The following is a 20,158-nucleotide window of genomic DNA, read 5'->3' as shown; positions in this document are numbered from 1 at the left end:
GTCTCCTGCCCCGCTCTCCCCGAGGCAGCCAGCTGCATATTCATGGAGGCGCGTCCCTCTCCTCTGTGAAGGAGCCTCGTTCCGTTTGTCCCGTCGCTTTCTGAGCTGCTAGCTCTCGGCGCTCATCAGGTTGGAGCCGTGCATCCATCAGTGCGCCTGCTCGGCGCTGGGCTGTGGCTGTCAGTCGGGCCGACTTCTGCCCTTGGAGAACGGGCAGAGGTCAGGCCTGTAGGGAGCCACCCCACAGGCCCTCAGAACTGTCTGTCGGTTTGGTTTTGTAGCTGCAGATCATTTTGGGTTAGAAATAATGCTTAAAATTCTTTAAAGAGAATGCTGCGGCCCATGGCCTTGCTGAGGACAGCTCCGTGCTTCTGTGTCAGGGAGGGGCAGCAAGGGAGGCTGACAGGTGGGGCTTGCTGCGTCTCGGTCACCTTCGCTCGTGCATTCATGCCTCGGTACACCGCGCCCCTACTGGGAACCCCGGCGGCTCCTGCAGTCTAGATGCTGGGGTCACTCCCTGTGCCTGCCTAGCCAGCACTCCGCAGGGCGGGTGCACTCCTGAACGGCTGGACCCCGCACTGTGGCCACTGCTTCTCAGAGGGGCCTGCAGAGCTGAGGAGAGGGAGAGGCTGGCAGTGTGGGGGCCTGCAGCCCCCTAGGTGTTCAACATAGGCAGGGATGGGGGTGCCGGCAGGTGTGGTAGGTGTGCCAGCCTGGAGGCAGGGGAGGCAGTGCCGGTTCCCTGGAACCACCCAAGGAGCCACGGCCAGAGGGGAGGCAGTGCCAGTTTCCGGGAACCACCTGAGAAGCCACAAGACGGTGGCGGGTCTCTGGCCGCTCCTCGGAGGCATTCCCACTTTGATCTGTGACTTCGTTCTGTGTTTCTCAAACCCTGGGCCGTTAATGGGGTTTCCAAGGTGTTTGTGATAAAGCACCCTCGTGGGTGTTTGCCCGAGCCCGAAGGCCAGGACACAGAGCCAGGCCTGCCCGTCTGCAGTTCTGTTCTCCCCTGAGAGCAGCACACCGCAGCTCGTGCCATGTCGGGTCTGCCCCCCGGGGAAGCTGCGCCACGTTGTGTTGGTGGGATTGGTTTTGTGCTGGAAGTACCATAAAACCTGTGCTGGTTAGAAGGCGAGGAAGTACGGCGTAGTTCTGCTGCCGGTGGTCGCCAGCCCTCTTCTGCATGGCGCTCCCCAAAGCAGGTGGCCTGGGAAGGCCTGCATGGCGTGGGCTTCCAGCACAGGTGTGTGGCTGCACCACGGCCCCTGGGCAGAGTCCCAGGCCTCACCATGAACATGCTGAGGCGAGCCTGAGTCTGTCCACAGCCCCCCTGATGATGGCGACGCGGCACCCTGGCTGAGAACTCCAGGGACACTCCCGCCCACACCCTGGCATCGGACCCATCTGCCCGCTGAGCTGGGCTTGCAGTATCCCTGGCCCCATCCTTCTGCTGTTCCAGGGCTCCTCAGAAATGCTCCAAGGCAGGCACGAGCCCTGGCCTGCACACTGGGGGCTGTGGGGTGGAGACCAAGGAGCCCTGATGGTGTGGCATCTCCGCATGCTCCTGACGACAGTGGTGCGCTCTGGTTGGACCGTTGTATCTGAGCATCAGGGTCAAGTTCAGTTCTGGGAGGCAGGCAGGTGGGCGGGCAGTCTTGGACCGTGGAGACTGCACTGCGGAGGCCCGTGCTCCTGAGCAGGGTTCCTGTGCTGGCTCTGCACCCTGTTGGTGTGGGCTCTGATGGACAGGACGTGGTTGGTGACGGCGGTGGCCTGGCCTCACTGCCGTACATGGCCCCACTCGCTCTAGCTGGGGTGAGTGCTGAACCCATCCGGCTCCCAGGCTAATGCCAGCACCAGTGTTTCCAGCCACCGGCGAGTCCTGCTCCTAATGCTTCCACGGAGGCGGAGTACAGGGGCTTGCCACCGCAGCAGGGCCACAGGCTGCTGGTGATGGCTGTGTGGACGCACCCACCGTGTCTTGATAAAGCCAGGCTGAAGGAGCAGAGTAGGAGCTGAGGACCGGGGAACAGACACCCCCTTGCATACATGCTCCCTGCACCTGGCATGAGGGCCTGGGTCAGCCGCAGTGGCCTGGAGCCCTTGTGTCCATGGTCCCTGTGGAGGCAGCCCAGGGTGGTGGGTACGCAAGGGCTCCGGGGTCCCATTTGCTGCCTGGTCCCCAGCTTCCTCTGGACTTCTGTAGGGCCTGAAGCGCTGTAGCCACCACCTCTCTGGCCCCTTGCTGATGAGTCAGCCCCGTTCTGTGGATTTTCTGTACCCTGTGGGAATTGATCCTGTATTGCTGGGCCTGCTTCTCACCATTTTCCCCCTGAGCCCCACAGCATCCTGTAGTCTGCGTAGGACAGTGGCCCCTCGCCCCCTCAAAGCCTGCAGCATCCCGTGGAATGCAGAGAACAGCCGTGCTCACCCCTCCCAGCTCTGCCGTGTCCCGTGGTCTCCATGGGACAGTGGGGGCAAACTCCTCGCCAGCACTGAGTGTCCTGCAGTTTGCAGAGAATGGCGGTAGTCACCCCCAACCCTGCAAGCCCCAAGTGTCCTGTGGTCTATGGAGGACAGCAGTAGTCATCCCACAAGCCCCGAATGTCCTGTGGTCTGTGAAGGATGGCAGTAGTCACCCCCCAACTCCACAAGCCCTGAGCGTCCTGTGGTCTGCAGAGGATAGCGGTAGTCATTCCCACAAGCCTGGAGCATCCTGTGGTCTGCGGAGGACAGCCGCAGTCACGACTCCCCCAAAGCCTAGAGCGTCCTGTGGCCTGTGGAGGACAGCGGTAGTCATTCCCCCAAGCCCGGAGGATCCTGTGGTCTGCGGAGGACAGCAGCAGTCATTCCCCCCAGGCCTAGAGCATCCTATGGTCTGCGGAGGACAGTGGTAGTCACGACTTCCCCCTCTCCCCCCAGTCTGGATCATCCTGTGGTCTGCAGAGGACAGTGGTAGTCATGACTCCCCCACAGGCCTAGAGCATCCGGTGGTCTGCGGAGGACAGAGTCATTCCCCCTAAGCCCGGAGCATCCTGTGGTCTGCGGAGGACAGCAGCAGTCATGACTCCCCCCAAGCCTAGAGCATCCTGTAGTCTGCAGAGAACAGCAGTAGTCACTCCCCCCAGGCCTAGAGCATCCTGTGGTCTGCGGAGGACAGTGGTAGTCACGACTCCCCCCCAGGCCTAGAGCATCTGGTGGTCTGCGGAAGACACCAGTGATTCCTTCACCAACCTCAGAATGTCCCACGGTCTGTGGAGGACAGCAGTGGTCACCCCTCCCTCTAGCCCTGCAAGTCCCCTGATCTGTGGAGGACACCAGTACTCGGGAGGAATGACAGTGAGAGCAGAGAAAAGGAGGAGGTGGCTTCTTGGCATGGGATGAGAGCTGCTGGTGCTGTCCCAGATTGGCCTGGTAGAGCCCCCATCACCCGGCCCTCTCTTCTGGAGGTCCGAGCAGCTCCTAGTCACAGCAGCTGGAGACCAGCCGGCCCTGTGTTTTTGCCTGACCCGCTGAACGATGCAGGACGGTCTCTGGTTTACGTGATGGGAAATCACGGGTCCTGAATATTGCAAGGGATCAGAGACTGAGGCGGAGACGCATGAGCAGAACGCAGGGTGCTGCGCTCTGGTATTTGTGTGCTTGCCATTTGTAGAACTTTCGGTGGGAAAAATGGAAAATGCTGTGATGTTTTCTCAGGTCCGTCCTCTGGGCAGGCCAGTGGCAGTAAGTGTGGCGAGAGAGAAATGAGCTCAAAGCAGGCCTTCAGAAGGAGGGCCTAGAACCCTTGGGTGGGCCCTGGTTTAGAAAAGGAGAAATCAGGGCTGGCCCTGTAGCTTAGTGGTGAAGGGAGCCAGACCCCACATGGCCAACCTTGGTTTGAATTCCAATCCAGGAGCTTGAAAAACACTCTGGACACGTGTTTACATGCCCCAAATCTCGACAGAATGGAAAAATGGAGAAGGGATTGCAGTGTGACCACGCTCCATTGGAGGGCGCTTTTTCCCTCCCTTCTCTGTCTCTGGCAAGCTCACGTGCCCTCTGGCAGTTAGGAAAAAAAGAATCAATGTGAGAACGCCCGCAGTCCCAGCCTGGACCCCTTGGGCTGCAGTCTGCTGTCCCCAGGGCAGCACCACCTCTGGCTCTCCGAGTAGAGCTGTGGCTCCTGAAAGCCTCAGTGTGGGCACCAGCACAGCCAGCAGCAGCCTTGCCGCCCAGGGTGGGACCCCCAGGGGTTCACAGACCTGGAGCTTCCCCCTGTTCTGCTGCCCATCCCTGCAGGTGCCAACAACTGGGCAGAGGGCCTGGGCAGGCAGAGCAGGGGTCTGACGTGTAGATGGTCGAGGGTCTCATGTTGGACGAGAAGAAAGGATCACGTCGTGATGTGGGTTCAGGCCGAAGGGGCTGGTGCTTGCTAAAGCCTGGTTCTACCAGGGGCCCAGCTGTCTGCATGGGGGCCCTGTCCCTGAACCCACAGGCCCTGGTCCACAGTACACCTGGGCCTGGGGACAGAGGTCCTCCGTGAGGTCGAGGGCTCTGAGAGCCTTCTTAACTTCTCTCCCTACCCCTTTAAGCCCCTCTCAGAACATCATCCTGGGTCAGGGGAAAGAGCCCTGGAGCCAGACAGATGTGGGCTCTGCTATGAGCTCCCCACGGACTCTGGGCTCTCTTGGACCCAGTGTTCTCTCCTGTACGGCAGGACTGGTCATGCTCATCCTCCTAGGTTTGGGGAGTAAGTGTCTGAAGTGTGGCATTCACACAGTACATGTGAGCTCTTGTTACAAGCATCACCACCACCACCACCTCCACCACCTCCTCCACTACCACCATCACAACCCCCACCACCTCCTCCTCCACTTCCTCCACCACTTCCATCACCTCCTCCACCACCTCCTCCACTACCACCATCACAACCCCCACCACCTCCTCCTCCACTTCCTCCACCACTTCCATCACCTCCTCCACCACCTCCTCCACTACCACCATCACAACCCCCACCACCTCCTCCTCCACTCAGGAGAAAACGATCAGGAGTACAAGTGATCACAACTCCACGGTGTGCGTGACTATTTCGGACCCTGTCTGTATGCACCTAAAGCCCCTCACTCTCCTTACTTCAGCATACACCCACCCAACTTCCATTTGCCAGTCCTACATTTCTTTGCCTAAGGATTCTCTCTTGCCAGTAGAAGCTACTTTGCTGCCCATGCAGGCCATCAAAGCCAGGAATCAACGTCCCCAGGAGCAATGTTCAACTCATGACTAATGAGAACTGGGGTATCAGTATTCCAGGTCCCTGTCTGTTGGGCAAGGTGAGACACTAGGGTAGCATGCTTGACAGCACATCCTTCACTGGTTCTTCCGCCCTTACTTCCCTGACTCACCTCTCAACTCACCTACTCGTATTGTCTTTGCTTCTCCACTTCCCTGTTCTCAAATCCATGCCTCAGAGCCTGCTTCTGAGGAAACCCACACTAAGGCAGATGGGCTCTGATGTAGTGAAGAAATCCTAACTACCACCATCACAACCCCCACCACCTCCTCCACCACCTCCTCCACCACTTCCCTCACCTCTTCCACCACCTCCTCCACTACCACCACCTCCACCACCTCCTCCACCACCTCCACCACCATCACCACCTCCACCACCTCCTCCACCACCTCCACCACCATCACCACCTCCACCACCTCCTCCACCACCTCCACCACCATCACCACCTCCACCACCTCCTCCACCACCTCCACCACCATCACCACCTCCACCACCTCCTCCACCACCTCCACCACCATCACCACCTCCACCACCTCCTCCACCACCTCCACCACCATCACCACCTCCACCACCTCCTCCACCACCTCCTCCACCACTTCCCTCACCTCTTCCACCACCTCCTCCACTACCACCACCTCCTCCACCACCTCCACCACCACCTCCTACTACCTCCACCACCACCTCCACCACCTCCTCCACTACCACCACCTCCACCACCTCCTCCACTACCACCATCACCACCTCCACCACCTCCTCCACTACCACCACCTCCACCACCTCCACCACCACCACCATCACCACCTCCACCACCTCCTCCACTACCACCATCACTACCACTATCATTGTCACCATGAGCATCACCATCAGCACCACCACTACCACCACCATCACCGTCATCACCCCCATCAGCACCGTCATCCCCGTTACCACCACCACCACTGTCACTATTTCCCTTAAAGCAGAATGACCTACAACAACTTATGTTACTAGAAATCAGTTCCTCACTCCTTGGAAGCTGCCATGTGGGATTCCTGGCTGCTGGAGTGGGGTTCTAGGGCAGGCAGAGGCCTTGGGAATAGACGACCAGGCTGTCGGTGGCCCTGCAGAATGCTCCCTGACAGTCTTGGGCCTGTGTCTTTTTCCCACAGAGCAAGTTCACCGACACCTGGACCAGCACGAGGTGCGATACCTGCAGTTTGCCTTCCGCTGGATGAACAACCTGCTGATGAGGGAGGTGCCCCTGCACTGCACCATCCGCCTATGGGACACCTACCAGGTGAGCTCTCCCTGAGACCCACCTACGCCATCCCTGTGCCTTCCCTGGCCTGGCTGCTGCATTGGGTTTTGCGAAGCGTCCTCTTGGCTGACAGGGGCCGTTTAAAAGTCCGTTTTGGCATTGTCGTCTGACTAGATGTGAAATGGGAAGGCACTTTCAACCATTCTGTTTGCAGCTGGATTTCATTCCAACATGGTGACAGCATTCCCAGGACTTGCTAGCAATTTGCATTCCGAGCAGCCTCCCAGGAGCGTAGTGAGAATACTTGTGACTCCTCTGTAAGGTTGAGCTACTTCTGCCAAAAAAACCTACAGTCTGGATTCACACATTGTCTGTGTTTTGAGTTACTTATAATAAAGATTTTTAAAAAACCATAGGCAGATCCACTGCAATATGAAATTTTCTCCTCTCCACCAATTTTGATGAAATTCATTTCTTCAGGAGATTGAGTTTTCTGGAACAAGCCACCTTTGTTCCCCCGAGTGTCCCATTGCTTATTCTAGCACCTTTTCATTTTGTTTGAGATGTTTGCTGAAGCGGAGGCTGGCTGTGGGGGGGTTTACGCTCCAGCCTTTCATCATCATTGCAAATAGCGGCCCCATTATGTGGGATTAAGCATCAAATCTGTGGAGTGCTAGAAAGACAGGGCTGCTTTCTGTCCTCACACTTCCAGGGCAGGCTCTCCACTCAGCCAGGGAGTGGGGAGCAGGGAGCGGGGAGTGGGGAGCGGGCCGCCTGCGGAGCTCTGGCAGGGGCAGCTGGGCCAGGGCTCCGGAGAAGTCAGCTTTATGACCAGGCAGCCTGTGCCCCAGGCCTGGGACTGGGCTCCAGTGTTGGCACCTTAGGCTCGGAAATGGTGGGGATGGTAAGAGGAGGTGGCCCCTAAGGGCCTCAGCCCCTCCCATAGATCCTGGCTCTGCGTGGTGACGATGGTGCCTCCCACAGGGCAGGCCTGCTGGGTGTCCATCCGTGCTCTGTGACCCCGAGCTTGCTTCCTGTGAGGCACCTTGACAGGCCCCAGAACCCGTTCCTGATGCTGGTTGTGGTCAGTGTGCTCCTCAGTGGCATGGGGTCCCAGGGCCTTCCTCGCAGCCACGTGTTTGACGTGGCCCCAACGCCACCACAGCAGTTGTTCACCAGTCAGATGCTGCCGTTGCCGTCTGGACTCCGGCCCCACTTTGGTCTTCCCTTTCTAGGACCTTGGCAGCACCAGCGTTTCTGGCCGGTAACTCTCGCTGGAGCACGCGACCTCCCCGGCTGTCTGCTTAAAGTGGCTGTCAGTCTAGAGCTATTGATCGACTCTCCGTAGTATTACAGGAAACAAAACTTAATATCCCGTAAATTGCAAACGCTCTCCATTTTTGTGATTGGTTAGGCCGTTCAAGACTCAGGCCCCCCTCATTAAACACAGAGTTCCTTGTGATACCGTCCCCATTATGAATAAATTAGGTATTAAGTCAATCGCATTTTGAGGAGCCAGAAAATGGATCGGCTCTTCCATGGTCCTGTGCCACTTCGCTAAAACTCCTAATAGGTATTAAAACTTTAAGCACAATCGTGGCATCTTTATTGAGTTAATTTTCCTGAAATTAAATTTCGTCATGAATTGACTCATTTGCACCATGAACTCATTCTTGAACTGACAGTACCCTGGTCATAAACCTTTTCATATCTTAAAAATTGGGGGTATTTCTATTTTACAGGGCCAAGTAACCATGAAATTGTATTGCATCTTTTGGCAATGAAAATACATAGTAATCATAGGCTAGCAATTGGGTGATTACTCTCCCCTAAACTGGGGTGTTTATTAGCTGGGCCATTGCAGGTTTTAGCAACTCTTTAACCCTTTACGAGGTGGCTTAAAATCTTCTTGGGACATGTGTCAACCAAAAGTTATTAAAAAGCCCTGTCCCTGTCTCAGACGCTGGCAAGGGCAGTGCTGCGCGTTACCTTAGGAAAAGGTGCTGAAGAGGCACCAACAGTCCAGAAACGTCCAGACAAAGGAGAGCCGGTCCTTGCTCCCTGGGGATATGCTCTGGGAGTGGTGAGGTCATGGATGGAGGAGGGGCTGGCAGTCCCCACTCTAGCAGGGCCCCAGCTCTTGAGCAGCTGCAGGGCCCTCTGTCACACTTGGACGCCGGCTTCATGCTCTCTCCCCACAGCTGTAGAAGGGCGCAGTGTCCCCTCCAGGCACATACCCTGAATGAGGGAAGCCTCAGGCCTGGTTCCCTCTGGTTGGTCTGCAGCCAGACAGCGGAGTTAGTAGTTCTGGATCCATCATTTCCCACCCCACTCCCCTGCCCCACAGGCCGTGCTCTGACCTGCCGGGGGTCTACCCTGAGTGGCCATGCAGGGCTCGGATTTGAAGCGAGTGACTGAGAGCAATCGCGTGGTGGCTTCTGTCCGAGCGCCGTGGCACGTGCCATGTGTTGGGCCGGTGTGGTGAGCTGGACTTGCTCCTCTGGGTCTGACAGTGAGGTACCCAGGGACATTGCTGTCTGGGGGTGATGGACCAGGGCAGCTCGGGCACCTGGGCAGCCTGGGAGAAGCTGGCCTCTGGCTCACCCTCTTGGCTCCTCCTCCGCCCTCACCATGCCCAGCTCCTGGTGTTGAACTCTGAGACTTCCCTGCCTGGGGTTCCCACATAGAGGAGGACGTGGTGGGCTCTGGAACCCCACGAGCAGGGTCCTTCTCTGAGAGCTGCTGCTTCCTAAGGGTGAAGGTGCAGGCACGGTGGGGGTGTGCCCGCAGTCGCAGCTTTCAGCACAGCGCCTCCCTGGATGCAGCCCCCAGCCGCCGCCTCCAGCGAGGGCCCCGGGCCGTGTTCGTGCCTCTGCTGTTTGTGTCAGGCAGGCAGCGACCACACAGAGAAGTGGCCCTTGTACGCAGTTGTCCTGAGGAGCAGATGTGACCACGAATGCCCTGCAAGGGGATGCACGAGGAGTCAGGCAGTCCTCCCCTGCGGGGTTGGCGCTGGCATGGCAGAGCCGGGACTCGGGCATGCGTGCTCTTGCTCCTTGGTGAGTCAGAGTAACCCTGCTCTCCACAAGTCGGGCACAGGGCAGCCAGAGTCCCCGAGCCGCCACCTGAGCCTGGGCTGGTGTCATAGTCCCTGTGCTAGGACCTGGCCCGCATCGAATGTGCCTGGGCCATGCCTCCCGGTCTCTGGTCAGCAGCTGGACTGCAGTCAGGGCAGGTGCCCATCTCGGAAACGAGCCTGGTGCCTGGGCTGTGCAGGCGCTGTGCTGGGCACCACCACACAGAACCGGTGCTGGGGTCCTGCCCTCCCGGCACTGTCCACTCGCAGGCTGGAGCGTGCACGTGTGACGAGGAAGCCATGCGTGTGGCCTCGTGCTGGGCAGCCCCAGATGCCGCAGCAGCGCAGCCAGCCTGTGAGGACCGTGTGTGTGGAGGACAGGAGGTCAGTCCCGCAGGGCGGAGGGGCGAGGAGCCTGGGCGCCTGGAGTGAGGTGAGCTGTGCTGCGGCCCCACACAGAAGGAGCCAAGGAGCAGTCGGGAGTGTGGGCCCTCAGGGTGGAGCAGCCTCCCTCTGCCTGGGGAGCCAGGCAGCCTCTCTGTGGATGCTTGAGCTAGGCCCGGAGTGAGGGGAGGGAGAAGTCAGGTGGACGTCCCGTGGAGAGCCTGGCAGGGGCGCACCCAGGCCCTTCTCTCTACGGGAGCATTTCTTCACCTCGGAATGCTTTATGCGGTGGGGTCAAGGTTGTCGTGTCAGGGAGAATGCGCGTTCCTCTGCGGACACTGTTACCGCAGGAGCAGGCGCGGGCGTGTTAGGTGCACGTGGGGTGGACCTGCTTCCCTGCTCTGCCGGCAGAGCGGGCTGGAAGCAGTGGCACCAGCAGCAGGCCACCCGCACCCAGATCCTGCCCTCTGACCCGTTCTTGGGGGATGGGGCCCGGCTCCCTGGAGAGGGGCTAGTTCGGCTGCAGGGAACGTGCATGCTGAGCCGGGAGCACCTCGTGAGCTAGAGTGAGGAGGGGCTGCAGCCCCCCCCCCGCCCCCAGTGCTGGTCAGAGGGACCTGGAGCCCCAGGCCGAGGCTGGCAGGCGGGCAGCAGAGCCCACGGAGCAGTGCTACGTTCCAGCCCCAGGTGTGAGACGGGAGTGCTGACCCCAGGCTGGGGAAGGAAGGGGTCTGGTACCTGCGTGTGGGGAAGGAGGCAATTCCGCCAAGTGGGAGAACCCTGAATAAGTTACGCATGGGCAGGACACAGTGACCTCGTCCTGAGACCGGGTATGAAGGCTGGCAGAGGTGCGGCAGTAGGACGCGACACTGTGAGGCTGGCCCACAGGCGAAGGCTCTGGGTTCATAGGGGCCACCCTGAGTCCACCAGGCCCAGGCGTGCCCGTGATCCCAGGCTGGGTGCCCGGGGGTGAGACCCTGTTAGGGATGCTATCTGTCTCTCACTCGTGGAGCAAAGACAGAAACTCACTAAAAAAACGAAACAAAAACAAGCAAAAACTCCTGAGTGGGAGGGAGGAGATAGGACACCTTTCGGGCGAGGACACGTGAGAACTACCTGCCGGGTGACTCTGGTCGGCACCGTGGTGATGCCACGTGCCCAGCGCGTGCTGATCTGCTGTGACGAGCACAGGGGCTCCCCGCCCAGCGCGCTTTGTCTCCCAGGACGCAGCACAGACCAGGCCCCAGAGCCCCCACACCCTCCTCTGTGCAGTGGGAGCCACTCTGAGCCTGCGCCAGGAGTGGGGCGCGCTGAGGGAGAGGCCAGGCACCGGCACACAGCCCTGAGGTGGGGAACGGACTTCCAGTAGAGGGCTGCCCGGCTCGTCACACAGGAAGTCTGAGACACTGTCACAGCCCGGAGGAGCCAGGGGACGTGGACGTCATGTGGGGTCCTGGGACAGGAGGAGGGAGAGACAGGAAACCGGAGCAGTGTGGGCTGAGGGACGGCGGTGTGCCAAGGCAGGCAACCTGTCAGGGCTGCTGGCTCGCTACGCTGTCCCCTCCCCAACTGCACCTGGCCTCCTGTAGCCTCAGACTGCTCTAGGAGCTGCCCCGGTCCTCGCTGTCCCCTCCCCAACCGTTCCAGGCCTCCTGTAGCCTCAGACTGCTCTAGGAGCTGCCCCGGTCCTCGCTGTCCCCTCCCCAACCGTTCCAGGCCTCCTGTAGCCTCAGACTGCTCTAGGAGCTGCCCCGGTCCTCGCTGTCCCCTCCCCAACCGTTCCAGGCCTCCTGTAGCCTCAGACTGCTCTAGGAGCTGCCCCGGTCCTCGCTGTCCCCTCCCCAACCGTTCCAGGCCTCCTGTAGCCTCAGACTGCTCTAGGAGCTGCCCCGGTCCTCGCTGTCCCCTCCCCAACCGTTCCAGGCCTCCTGTAGCCTCAGACTGCTCTAGGAGCTGCCCCGGTCCTCGCTGTCCCCTCCCCAACCGTTCCAGGCCTCCTGTAGCCTCAGACTGCTCTAGGAGCTGCCCCGGTCCTCGCTGTCCCCTCCCCAACCGTTCCAGGCCTCCTGTAGCCTCAGACTGCTCTAGGAGCTGCCCCGGTCCTCGCTGTCCCCTCCCCAACCGTTCCAGGCCTCCTGTAGCCTCAGACTGCTCTAGGAGCTGCCCCGGTCCTCGCTGTCCCCTCCCCAACCGTTCCAGGCCTCCTGTAGCCTCAGACTGCTCTAGGAGCTGCCCCGGTCCTCGCTGTCCCCTCCCCAACCGTTCCAGGCCTCCTGTAGCCTCAGACTGCTCTAGGAGCTGCCCCGGTCCTCGCTGTCCCCTCCCCAACCGTTCCAGGCCTCCTGTAGCCTCAGACTGCTCTAGGAGCTGCCCCGGTCCTCGCTGTCCCCTCCCCAACCGTTCCAGGCCTCCTGTAGCCTCAGACTGCTCTAGGAGCTGCCCCGGTCCTCGCTGTCCCCTCCCCAACCGTTCCAGGCCTCCTGTAGCCTCAGACTGCTCTAGGAGCTGCCCCGGTCCTCGCTGTCCCCTCCCCAACCGTTCCAGGCCTCCTGTAGCCTCAGACTGCTCTAGGAGCTGCCCCGGTCCTCGCTGTCCCCTCCCCAACCGTTCCAGGCCTCCTGTAGCCTCAGACTGCTCTAGGAGCTGCCCCGGTCCTCGCTGTCCCCTCCCCAACCGTTCCAGGCCTCCTGTAGCCTCAGACTGCTCTAGGAGCTGCCGCTGGTTCTCACTGCTGTGGAGAGGGAGACCTCCCTGTCCTGCCCTTGATGGGTGACTTAGCGGAGGAGCCAGTTAGCTCTGGCTCAGTGGAGCCACAGACCATGCCACTTAAACAGCAGTTCATGTTCTCAGAACTCCGGAGGCCGGAGCCCCAGCCCCAGGTGTCTGCCATCACCTGTGTGGCCCCGGTGTCTTCCTTGGTTCTGAGCAGGAAGGTGACCTGACTGTCCTGCTACAGAACTTCAGATCCCAGAAGACCCTTCTGCGAGGAGGCTGGCAGAGGGGCATTGGGTGTGCTCCACCCCCGCCGGTGCTTCACCTGCTGCTCACTCAGCCGCTCTGAGCCGGGGGTGCCACGTTCCAGGCCTGGTAGCCCTTCCCACCACGTCGGGGACGTGTGTGTTCTCAGCGATCGCCCATCTGTGCAAAGACCGCACACGTGCAGCTTCTAATTGAGTGTAACGCCAGCAGGCTCAGGACAATGGCCATGACTGGGGCTCCCCGAGTTCTCCCCAAAGCTCAGGCCTGCTCTCTACGGCCTGTTCCTGCAGTAGCTGGAGTCTTGGCATGGGGGCCTTCTTGGCTGGGCCCAGGGTGCAGAGGCAGGTCTGATGGTCAGCCCAGTTCCTCTCCATGTTCCTCAGACCCAAGCCCCTTGCACATGCCCCTGGAGAAGCAGGTGCAGCAGACCTGGGGTAGCATGCTTTTCATACGCCGAAGCTCTGAATTGCCCACCTGTGGCCAAGCGGATCTGGATCGTTTACGGCAAGGATTTATTGGGGTATTTCATGTGAGCTCCCATGGATCTGCAGCAGCTCGAACCTGATGATGGTGCCTCTGTCCCAGCTTAGTGGTTACCTGTGAATCCCACCTTGGGGAGGTCAGTTTCCCGCAGTTTGCCTCGTGGGATGTTAAGACCAGACGAGGTTTTCTAGTGCACGGCAGGCCAGTGTTTTCGGGGAGGGGCTGGGTGGTATGTCTTGCATGCCTGCGAGCCATAAGGACTTTGTACGGCCACTCTGCCGAGCCGGCAGTCTAGACACAGACAAGCTGCTGTTGTGTTCTAACACACGTGTTGACAAGGCTGGCGCCCACCCTGTGAGCCGTGGTGTGCTCACCCCTCTGGCCTGGGAAAGCACCCGGCCCTGTGCCAGGATGCCACTCCCACCGCTGACAGCTGGGGTTTGTAGAGCGTCTGCGTGCTGGTTTCTGGTCAGGTGATCTTACCCAGTTCTTACAGAAATGGGAGCATGGCACCCAGGAGCTTGAGAGCCTGGCCCTGCCCCCTTTGGGACTGCGTACAGTGGTCTTCTTCCTACCTCCTGCGAAGCACAGGAGGCACCAGGGCCACATGAGACCACCCGAGATCGGAGCTGGGGCCCTCAGCTGCTCCCAGCAGTGCATGGTTGGAGCAGGGGCCAGGAGCCAGGGGCTCCTGTGTGCTGGGGCAGTGAGGTCCCGTGGCAGAGGCTGGGGGCCCGTGGAGCTGATGTCCCACAGCCCTGTGGGGGGAGAGGGCTGCGAGGACTCGGACTTGCGGTCACAGGGCTCTGGTCCATGCTGTGGAAGAGCAGTCTGGGAGAGCACCTCTGGGACCTCGAGGGGCTGGCCACTGGGCTGTGCTGTTTCTGAGACCTGGCTCCAGCTCCGCACCACCCGCTGTGCCAGGCAGGGTCACGGGGCAGAGGTTAGGGCGCTGGTGTGCTGGGCCTCATCTGCCTGCTGTGTGCCGTGCTCCTAGAGGGAGCTGAGTGAGGCCTGACCTGTTGCCATGTGGTCATGGCACCTTCTGCCTCATCGCCCTGGTCGGCGAAATCTCTCCGTTTGACTCGTCTTCCTTCCTCGTGGCCAGTGCAGCCCTCGCCTCCCCAGAGGAGGTGTGCTGGGGCGACCAGAGGCCGGCCTCCTCCTTACCAGCAGTTGACTGCAGCCGCCTTGGGGCCGCTGAGTCATTACCTCTTCACGTGTCTTTTGCTCTGAGGGCTCAGGCCGCAGTGAGAGCCTGCCTGCTTGCTGTAGTGGCCACTGACCCACCCTGCAGCAGGACAGGCTGGTGTGTGGACAGCCTGGGACTGCACGGCCTTCGGGGGAGGGGTTCTTGCAGGGGGTGGCCCTGCATTGAGACCTGCACCTGGGATGGGGCTCCAGGAGAGGGTCCCAGAGGTGAGCCCTGTGTGCCCAGGCCGGGGCAGAGTGGGTGGCGTGTAGGAGCAGCAGGCAGGTGCCCTGAACACGGCCAGGGAGCGAGGAACAGGTGAGGTGAGAGCCAGGATGTGGGTGGCCTTCTGGGCATGTTGGGAAGGCCCGGAGGCACCTGTTGTCCTCCAGGAGAGAGATGGGGCCAGGTGGGAAAGGTGAGATACAGGGACCAGGTACCCTCCGGGGTCCTACCTCATCAGTCCAGGGAAGTCCCCCAACTTCCAGTCTTTGCGTACGCTTGCACTGAAGGGGGAGTGCAGAGGACGTGCCAAGAATCGGGTGGACCCTCGCGGTGCCGGATGCCTTGAGCGCTGGCCGGACCTGCTGCCTCGGCCCGGGTGGCAGGACACAGTGGGAGGGACAGGCGTGCTCCCGAATGGGGCTTATGCCTGGCCTGCCCGCATCCTGGCTTGCCCTGAGGGACGTGGCTGCTCCACGATGAGCTCCCCGTGGAGAGGCCACGGGGTGAGGGGCGATGGCCCGACCAGCAGCCTTCAAGGACCCTAGGCTACCGTCTGCCACATGAGCGAGCTGGGCCAGAGACTCTCCACTGCAGGCTCTGGTGACCACAGCCCCAGCTGACCCTCAGTCGCAGCCTTGCTTGGTGCGCTGACCAGAGCGTCCCCGCCCCGGAAGCAGGGTGGCCGTGAAGGCTTGCACCTGAGGCTCGTGGGATCTGGGAGCCAGCGGGGGGCAGTAACACGGGACTTTGCTCTTGGTGGGCGATTTCAGAGCATCAGCCATGTCAGCCTGAGCGGGTGAGGTGCCGAGGGAGTGAAAGCAAGAGGTCTCTCGGGCCTCTGCCGTGCGCGGGCCCTGTTAGCCCTCCAGTGGGCTCCAGGGCAGTGGGCGTAGCCCTGGCTGGAGGGGTAGGGAGGCAGGTGGGAAGCATGAGGACAGGGAGCCCTGAGCTGACCCTTCTGTTTCTGTAGCTGTCCCGCATCCAGCACTGGTGGGCAGGCTCAGGGCAGCACTGGCGAACACTCACATGGAAAGGTCTTCCCGCATCTCACCTTGGTGGGGCAGGCAGGTCTGGTCGCCGTGTCTGTCCTAGGCCCTGTGTTCCCTGCTCTGTCCCTGCCATACTTCGTGGCACTGACACTGGCCTGGCTCTGTCTTTTGTCCGGGCCAGGGTGTGCCCAGGGGTTGTACTAAAGTGAAATAGTCCTCCAGTGTCCCTCACCCCTCCTGCCTATGTGACTTCGGTCCTGAGTTTGCCCGGGGTCATTGGGACCTGCTCTCCCAGCTGCTCCCGAGGCTGCCCTGGGCCTTTGCTTGTTTGACCGCTGAGTAGGGGTGATGGCGGTGCGCCCAGGACAGCGCCTGCCAGAGCCTCTGTCCGCCGTGCCTGGGGCAGCATAGGACCCTCTGGAACTTTCCGCCATGGCAGCCTTGATCCTCTGAGCCTGCTGCCCATGAAACTGGCAGATCAGGTTAACCTAGCGAAGGAGAAGCAGGTCCCCGCATGACTGCTTTTCTCTAAGCCCGAGGGCTGAGCCTCTGAGACTCCCAGGCCAGTTGGCCCACTGGCCACATCCCCGTCTGCTGGGGGGCTTAAGGCACAGTCTGCTCTGCAGGGCCGGGGTCCTGGGACTGGGCATGCAGGGGCAGCCCGGGTGGGTGTCTGCTGCTTCTCCGTGGCCTAGGGATCTCGAGGGGACCTTTGAAGAGGCTTCTGACCGTCCCTAGTGACTGGGGCCCTCTTTCTTTCTGTCTCAGTCACGGGTGTTCTCTGGGCTTGTTCAGGGATTCCGCCCACGCGATTGGCCGAGCATGTCAGGCTCAGAGGTCCAGTCCAGCTGTGTCGTGGAAAGGGTGACCCTCAGCTGGGTGACAAGGGAGGGGTGGCCTTTCCTTGCTGTGCAGACAAAGTGTCACAATGTGCTGGGAGCAGAAAGTGACGCCTTTTGCTTTCTGAACGTATAACCAGTGCAGTCTGGTTCCCTGCTGAGGTGTTTGGCAGAGACAGCAACTGAACCGTGGCTCCTCGCAGCAGCAGGCCGCTCCCGTGCCCGCTCGGACGCCGTGGGAAGGCAGAGCAGCACACGCATCCGCTCCCACCCAGGCGTGTGGGAAGCCTTGCTAGCATGCGGGGCTTTTCTGTGAGGGAAATGCTGGCCTAGGCTGGAGGCAGAGGCCTCCCGGCTCCCAGACACCCACTCTCTCCTGGCCGCGGTCACTCACAGTGTGTTCACGCCACTGGCGCAGGCTTCCAAACCTTGTCGACTCCTGCTCTTTAACCAGCATGCCATGGGCTTGCCAGGCAAGGTAGCTTCTGGGTGAATCCACCTCTTGTCTTCATTTCCTTTTCCACTGTTCCCATGTTGAGGCCCTACTATGTGCTAGACTGGGTCAGGGCAGTCAGTAACCAAAGAAGCTACAGCCCCTGGGGTACCTGCTGTGGCTGTGCACTCCGACCGGTGTGCCCACCCTAGCAGCCTCAGGGGTCAGCCACTGCTGTTTACCCAGGAGGAATCCAGGGCCCAGTCTTGGGGAGGGGGACCCTACCTGCCACCCACTCCCCAGCTCCAGGTTTGGTTTTCATGAAGACAGCAGCAGGAGTGAGTGCAGAGAGCCGGGCTGGAGAGCTGTAGCCCTGTGCAGCCCATCCTAAGGGGAAGGCTGGGCAGGCCCTCAGATGGGGCAGCCACGCTGCACTCCCTGGGCAGAGGCCAGAGTGGGAGAGCTGGACAACGAGGGTGTCCCTGCATGTTGCAGAGGATGTGGCCTGGTACTGCTGTCTTAAGGTACCCGTGGGGCCCAGGCTGGCCGTGGACCGAGGGGTCGGGGCCCAGGGTGGCCATGGACCGAGGTGTCAGGGCCCGGGGCGGCCGTGAGGCAGTCCTGGGTGTGAGTTCACACGTTCGAGAAGGTCTGAGGGCTCTGCCCGGCATGGGGAGGTCAGCCTGTGCCCAGCGAGACCAGGCAGCACCACCCTTGGCCCTTAGACTGTGCTCCCCTGCCCTTCAGTGGCTGGACTGAGGGGTCCTGCTCGGCCCCGGGCATGGCCTGCTGCTCCCCTGAGGCAGAACCACGGCTTACCTTCAGCCCCAAGGACAAGGCAGAGGCCGGAGCAGGTCCCATCTGGGGCGGTGCTCCTATGACCTCCCTGGGCATCTGAGGAAAGAGGTCAGGGCAGGGCCCTGCTGTAGAGGCTGTGAGTGGGGACCTGGGTTCAGGGCCTGCGCAGTGCGGGTTGGAGCTGTTCTGAGCAGCCCTGACAGCTCCTGGAACCAGCCGACGCCCAGGTCTCCGCTGTCAGGCAGGGAGCGTGGTGGTGCCCTCTGCTGACTTTGGCGATGTGATGAGGGTGCTTCTGTGCTGGGGGAGGCCAGCAGAGCCCGGGCGGGTAGCCCGGCACAGACAGTGCTCAGGAGCCTCAGGCCTGAGTCCCGGGTTTCAGAGGCCACTTAAAGGCCAAGGGCAAAGGACAGGGCGGGGTAGTCATGACATTCAGGTGTCCATAATGGGTATAGCAGGGTGGGATGGGGGACGGGTGCTGGATAACAGTAAGCTCTTAACTTGGCCTGGACCAGCACCCTCCGCCCTCCCACTTGGCTCCTGTCCCCTCCCTGGCCCTAGATCCTCTCCTCCTGGTGGCCTGCCCTCCCCAGGGCAGTGCCTGTACTCCTTGCTTGGAGCAGTGTTGGAGTGGGGAAGCTCTGCAGGGGCACACAGGAAGCTCCCCTCCAGGACCCAGTGGGCGACACAGCCCCGTGGCCTGCCGTCCGTCCACACAAACCCTACATTTATAGACTCGTCTCTAAGGTCTAGCATAGCCCGGTAATTACCTTCATTTTTATGTGCTCTGGAAGAAATTCAAAAAGTAAAAGTTAACCTAAGAATTGCTTTCAGGAGCTTGGCCTGTGTGTCCCCAGGCGTGGGAGTATTCTCAAGGTTTCCAGTCCAATTTTCTGTGACCTTTCGTTAATGACCAGAAGGATGAAGCCGGCGCTCTGCCAGGTCCCCGGTGTGATGCCGACAGCCCGCTGAGTGCGCGCTTGCCTTCCTTCCGGGCCTGGTGACCCGGCTCTGGCCGCCGCTCACTGTTCGAGAGTTGAGCTGTCAAACAGTCACCTCCTGGCTCTTGTCAGACTCTGCTCCATTGTCGAGCACGTGAGCTGCCTGAAGTTCAGGCCTGGGTCTGGGCTCGTATGCACACTGGGGCTCCTGGGCAGAGGGCCCTGCAGCCAGTGTGGAGGGCACTGCGTTCCAGAGCTGTACCCACAGCCGGCGCCTCCGGGTCCTTGGCGGGCCACTCCATCACACAGTGCCCTTCATCCCACCATGGGAGCATGCCGCAGGAGCTTTGGAGCGTGGCAAGGCTGTGAGCACAGCAGCTCTGGGGAGGCATGCTGTGGCCCCGCCCACCATTCCGTCAGCTCTTGAGCACAGGGTGGCCATCCTGTGGGCGCGGCGTGGTCTGCCCCGTACCCCGCTGCAGCACAGCCATCCAGTGGCTCTGCCCTGCGGGGGTGCTGCCTTGGCCAGGGTGGCCGCCTGCGGGCCAGGGCTGGGACGTGCCGCTTCTGTATTTAGGAACAGTCCCTGCACAGAGGTCCCCGGAGCGGAGCTGCTGGTCAGTGGGCGATGCCCCCGGCCTTGGCACTGCGTGTCCCATGTTACCAGGTGCGGTGCGCAGGTTTGTGGTGGAACCCGCAATATGCAGGGGCCACGTTCTTCACCCTCGGCATCGTTGGGCCCTTTATTAGCTCTGCTTTTTCTAATTTGATGAGGCAGTGACACCTTGATTGTTTTATTGTGTGGCAGTGGTTTGGTTTCTGAAGTCGCCCATGTGTTTGGTAGTCAGCTATGCTGTTTTTAAGGTAACCTTTTGCATCCTCGGCCCTTGGCAGGATATCTTATAGCTCAGGGGATCAGTTCGGCGTGTTTCCGATGCAGCCAACATTCGCAGTAGAGGAAGCGTCTTCAGGGGCGAGGCGGGCTGTCTTCAGAGCTCACTGTCTATACGAAGTACAAGGTGGCCCCGAAGGCAGCTTCAGGAGCAGCCAGGGCTATGTGGGGTTGGAATCGGGAAGGGCCTGGAGGGCTGGAGAGGGCCTTCGTGGGGCAGAGGCCTCGGGGTGGATGGACGAGTGTGAGGGACAAAGCTGTGGCAGCGAGAGGTGGCAGGACTGCCCACGTGGGTGGGGGTTCCGCTCTGTCCCTGAACAGAGGCTCCTGGCCACGGGGCCTCCAGGTGAGAAAGTGGAGGGTGTGGAAGAACAGGACAGAACCCGCCAAGGGTACCCGCCATTGCTGGGGGAGAGGG

The 20,158-nt window shown here is 60.8% G+C and overlaps 1 protein-coding gene across 5 annotated transcripts in view; it reads left to right on the top strand.

The window, feature by feature from the left end:
• TBC1D22A (TBC1 domain family member 22A) overlaps positions 1 to 20,158 on the top strand; it is a 386,589-nt gene that overhangs the window by 286,239 nt on the left and 80,192 nt on the right. For 4 of the 5 annotated variants that reach the window (XM_006164616.3, XM_006164615.3, XM_027766747.1 and 1 more), the window contains one exon: positions 6,421 to 6,548. In XM_006164616.3, the coding sequence (XP_006164678.1) occupies positions 6,421 to 6,548 (128 nt within the window). Of the gene's footprint in view, positions 1 to 6,420; positions 6,549 to 6,723; positions 6,815 to 20,158 lie in introns of those variants that run through there. The other variant, XM_006164618.3, reaches the window with a different exon arrangement.

Source organism: Tupaia chinensis, unplaced genomic scaffold (assembly GCF_000334495.1).
Source record: "Tupaia chinensis unplaced genomic scaffold, TupChi_1.0 Scaffold143651_1, whole genome shotgun sequence".
NCBI lineage: Eukaryota > Metazoa > Chordata > Mammalia > Scandentia > Tupaiidae > Tupaia > Tupaia belangeri.
Note: the sequence above shows the minus strand (reverse complement) of the source record. Positions and strands in the feature narration are given on the sequence as shown.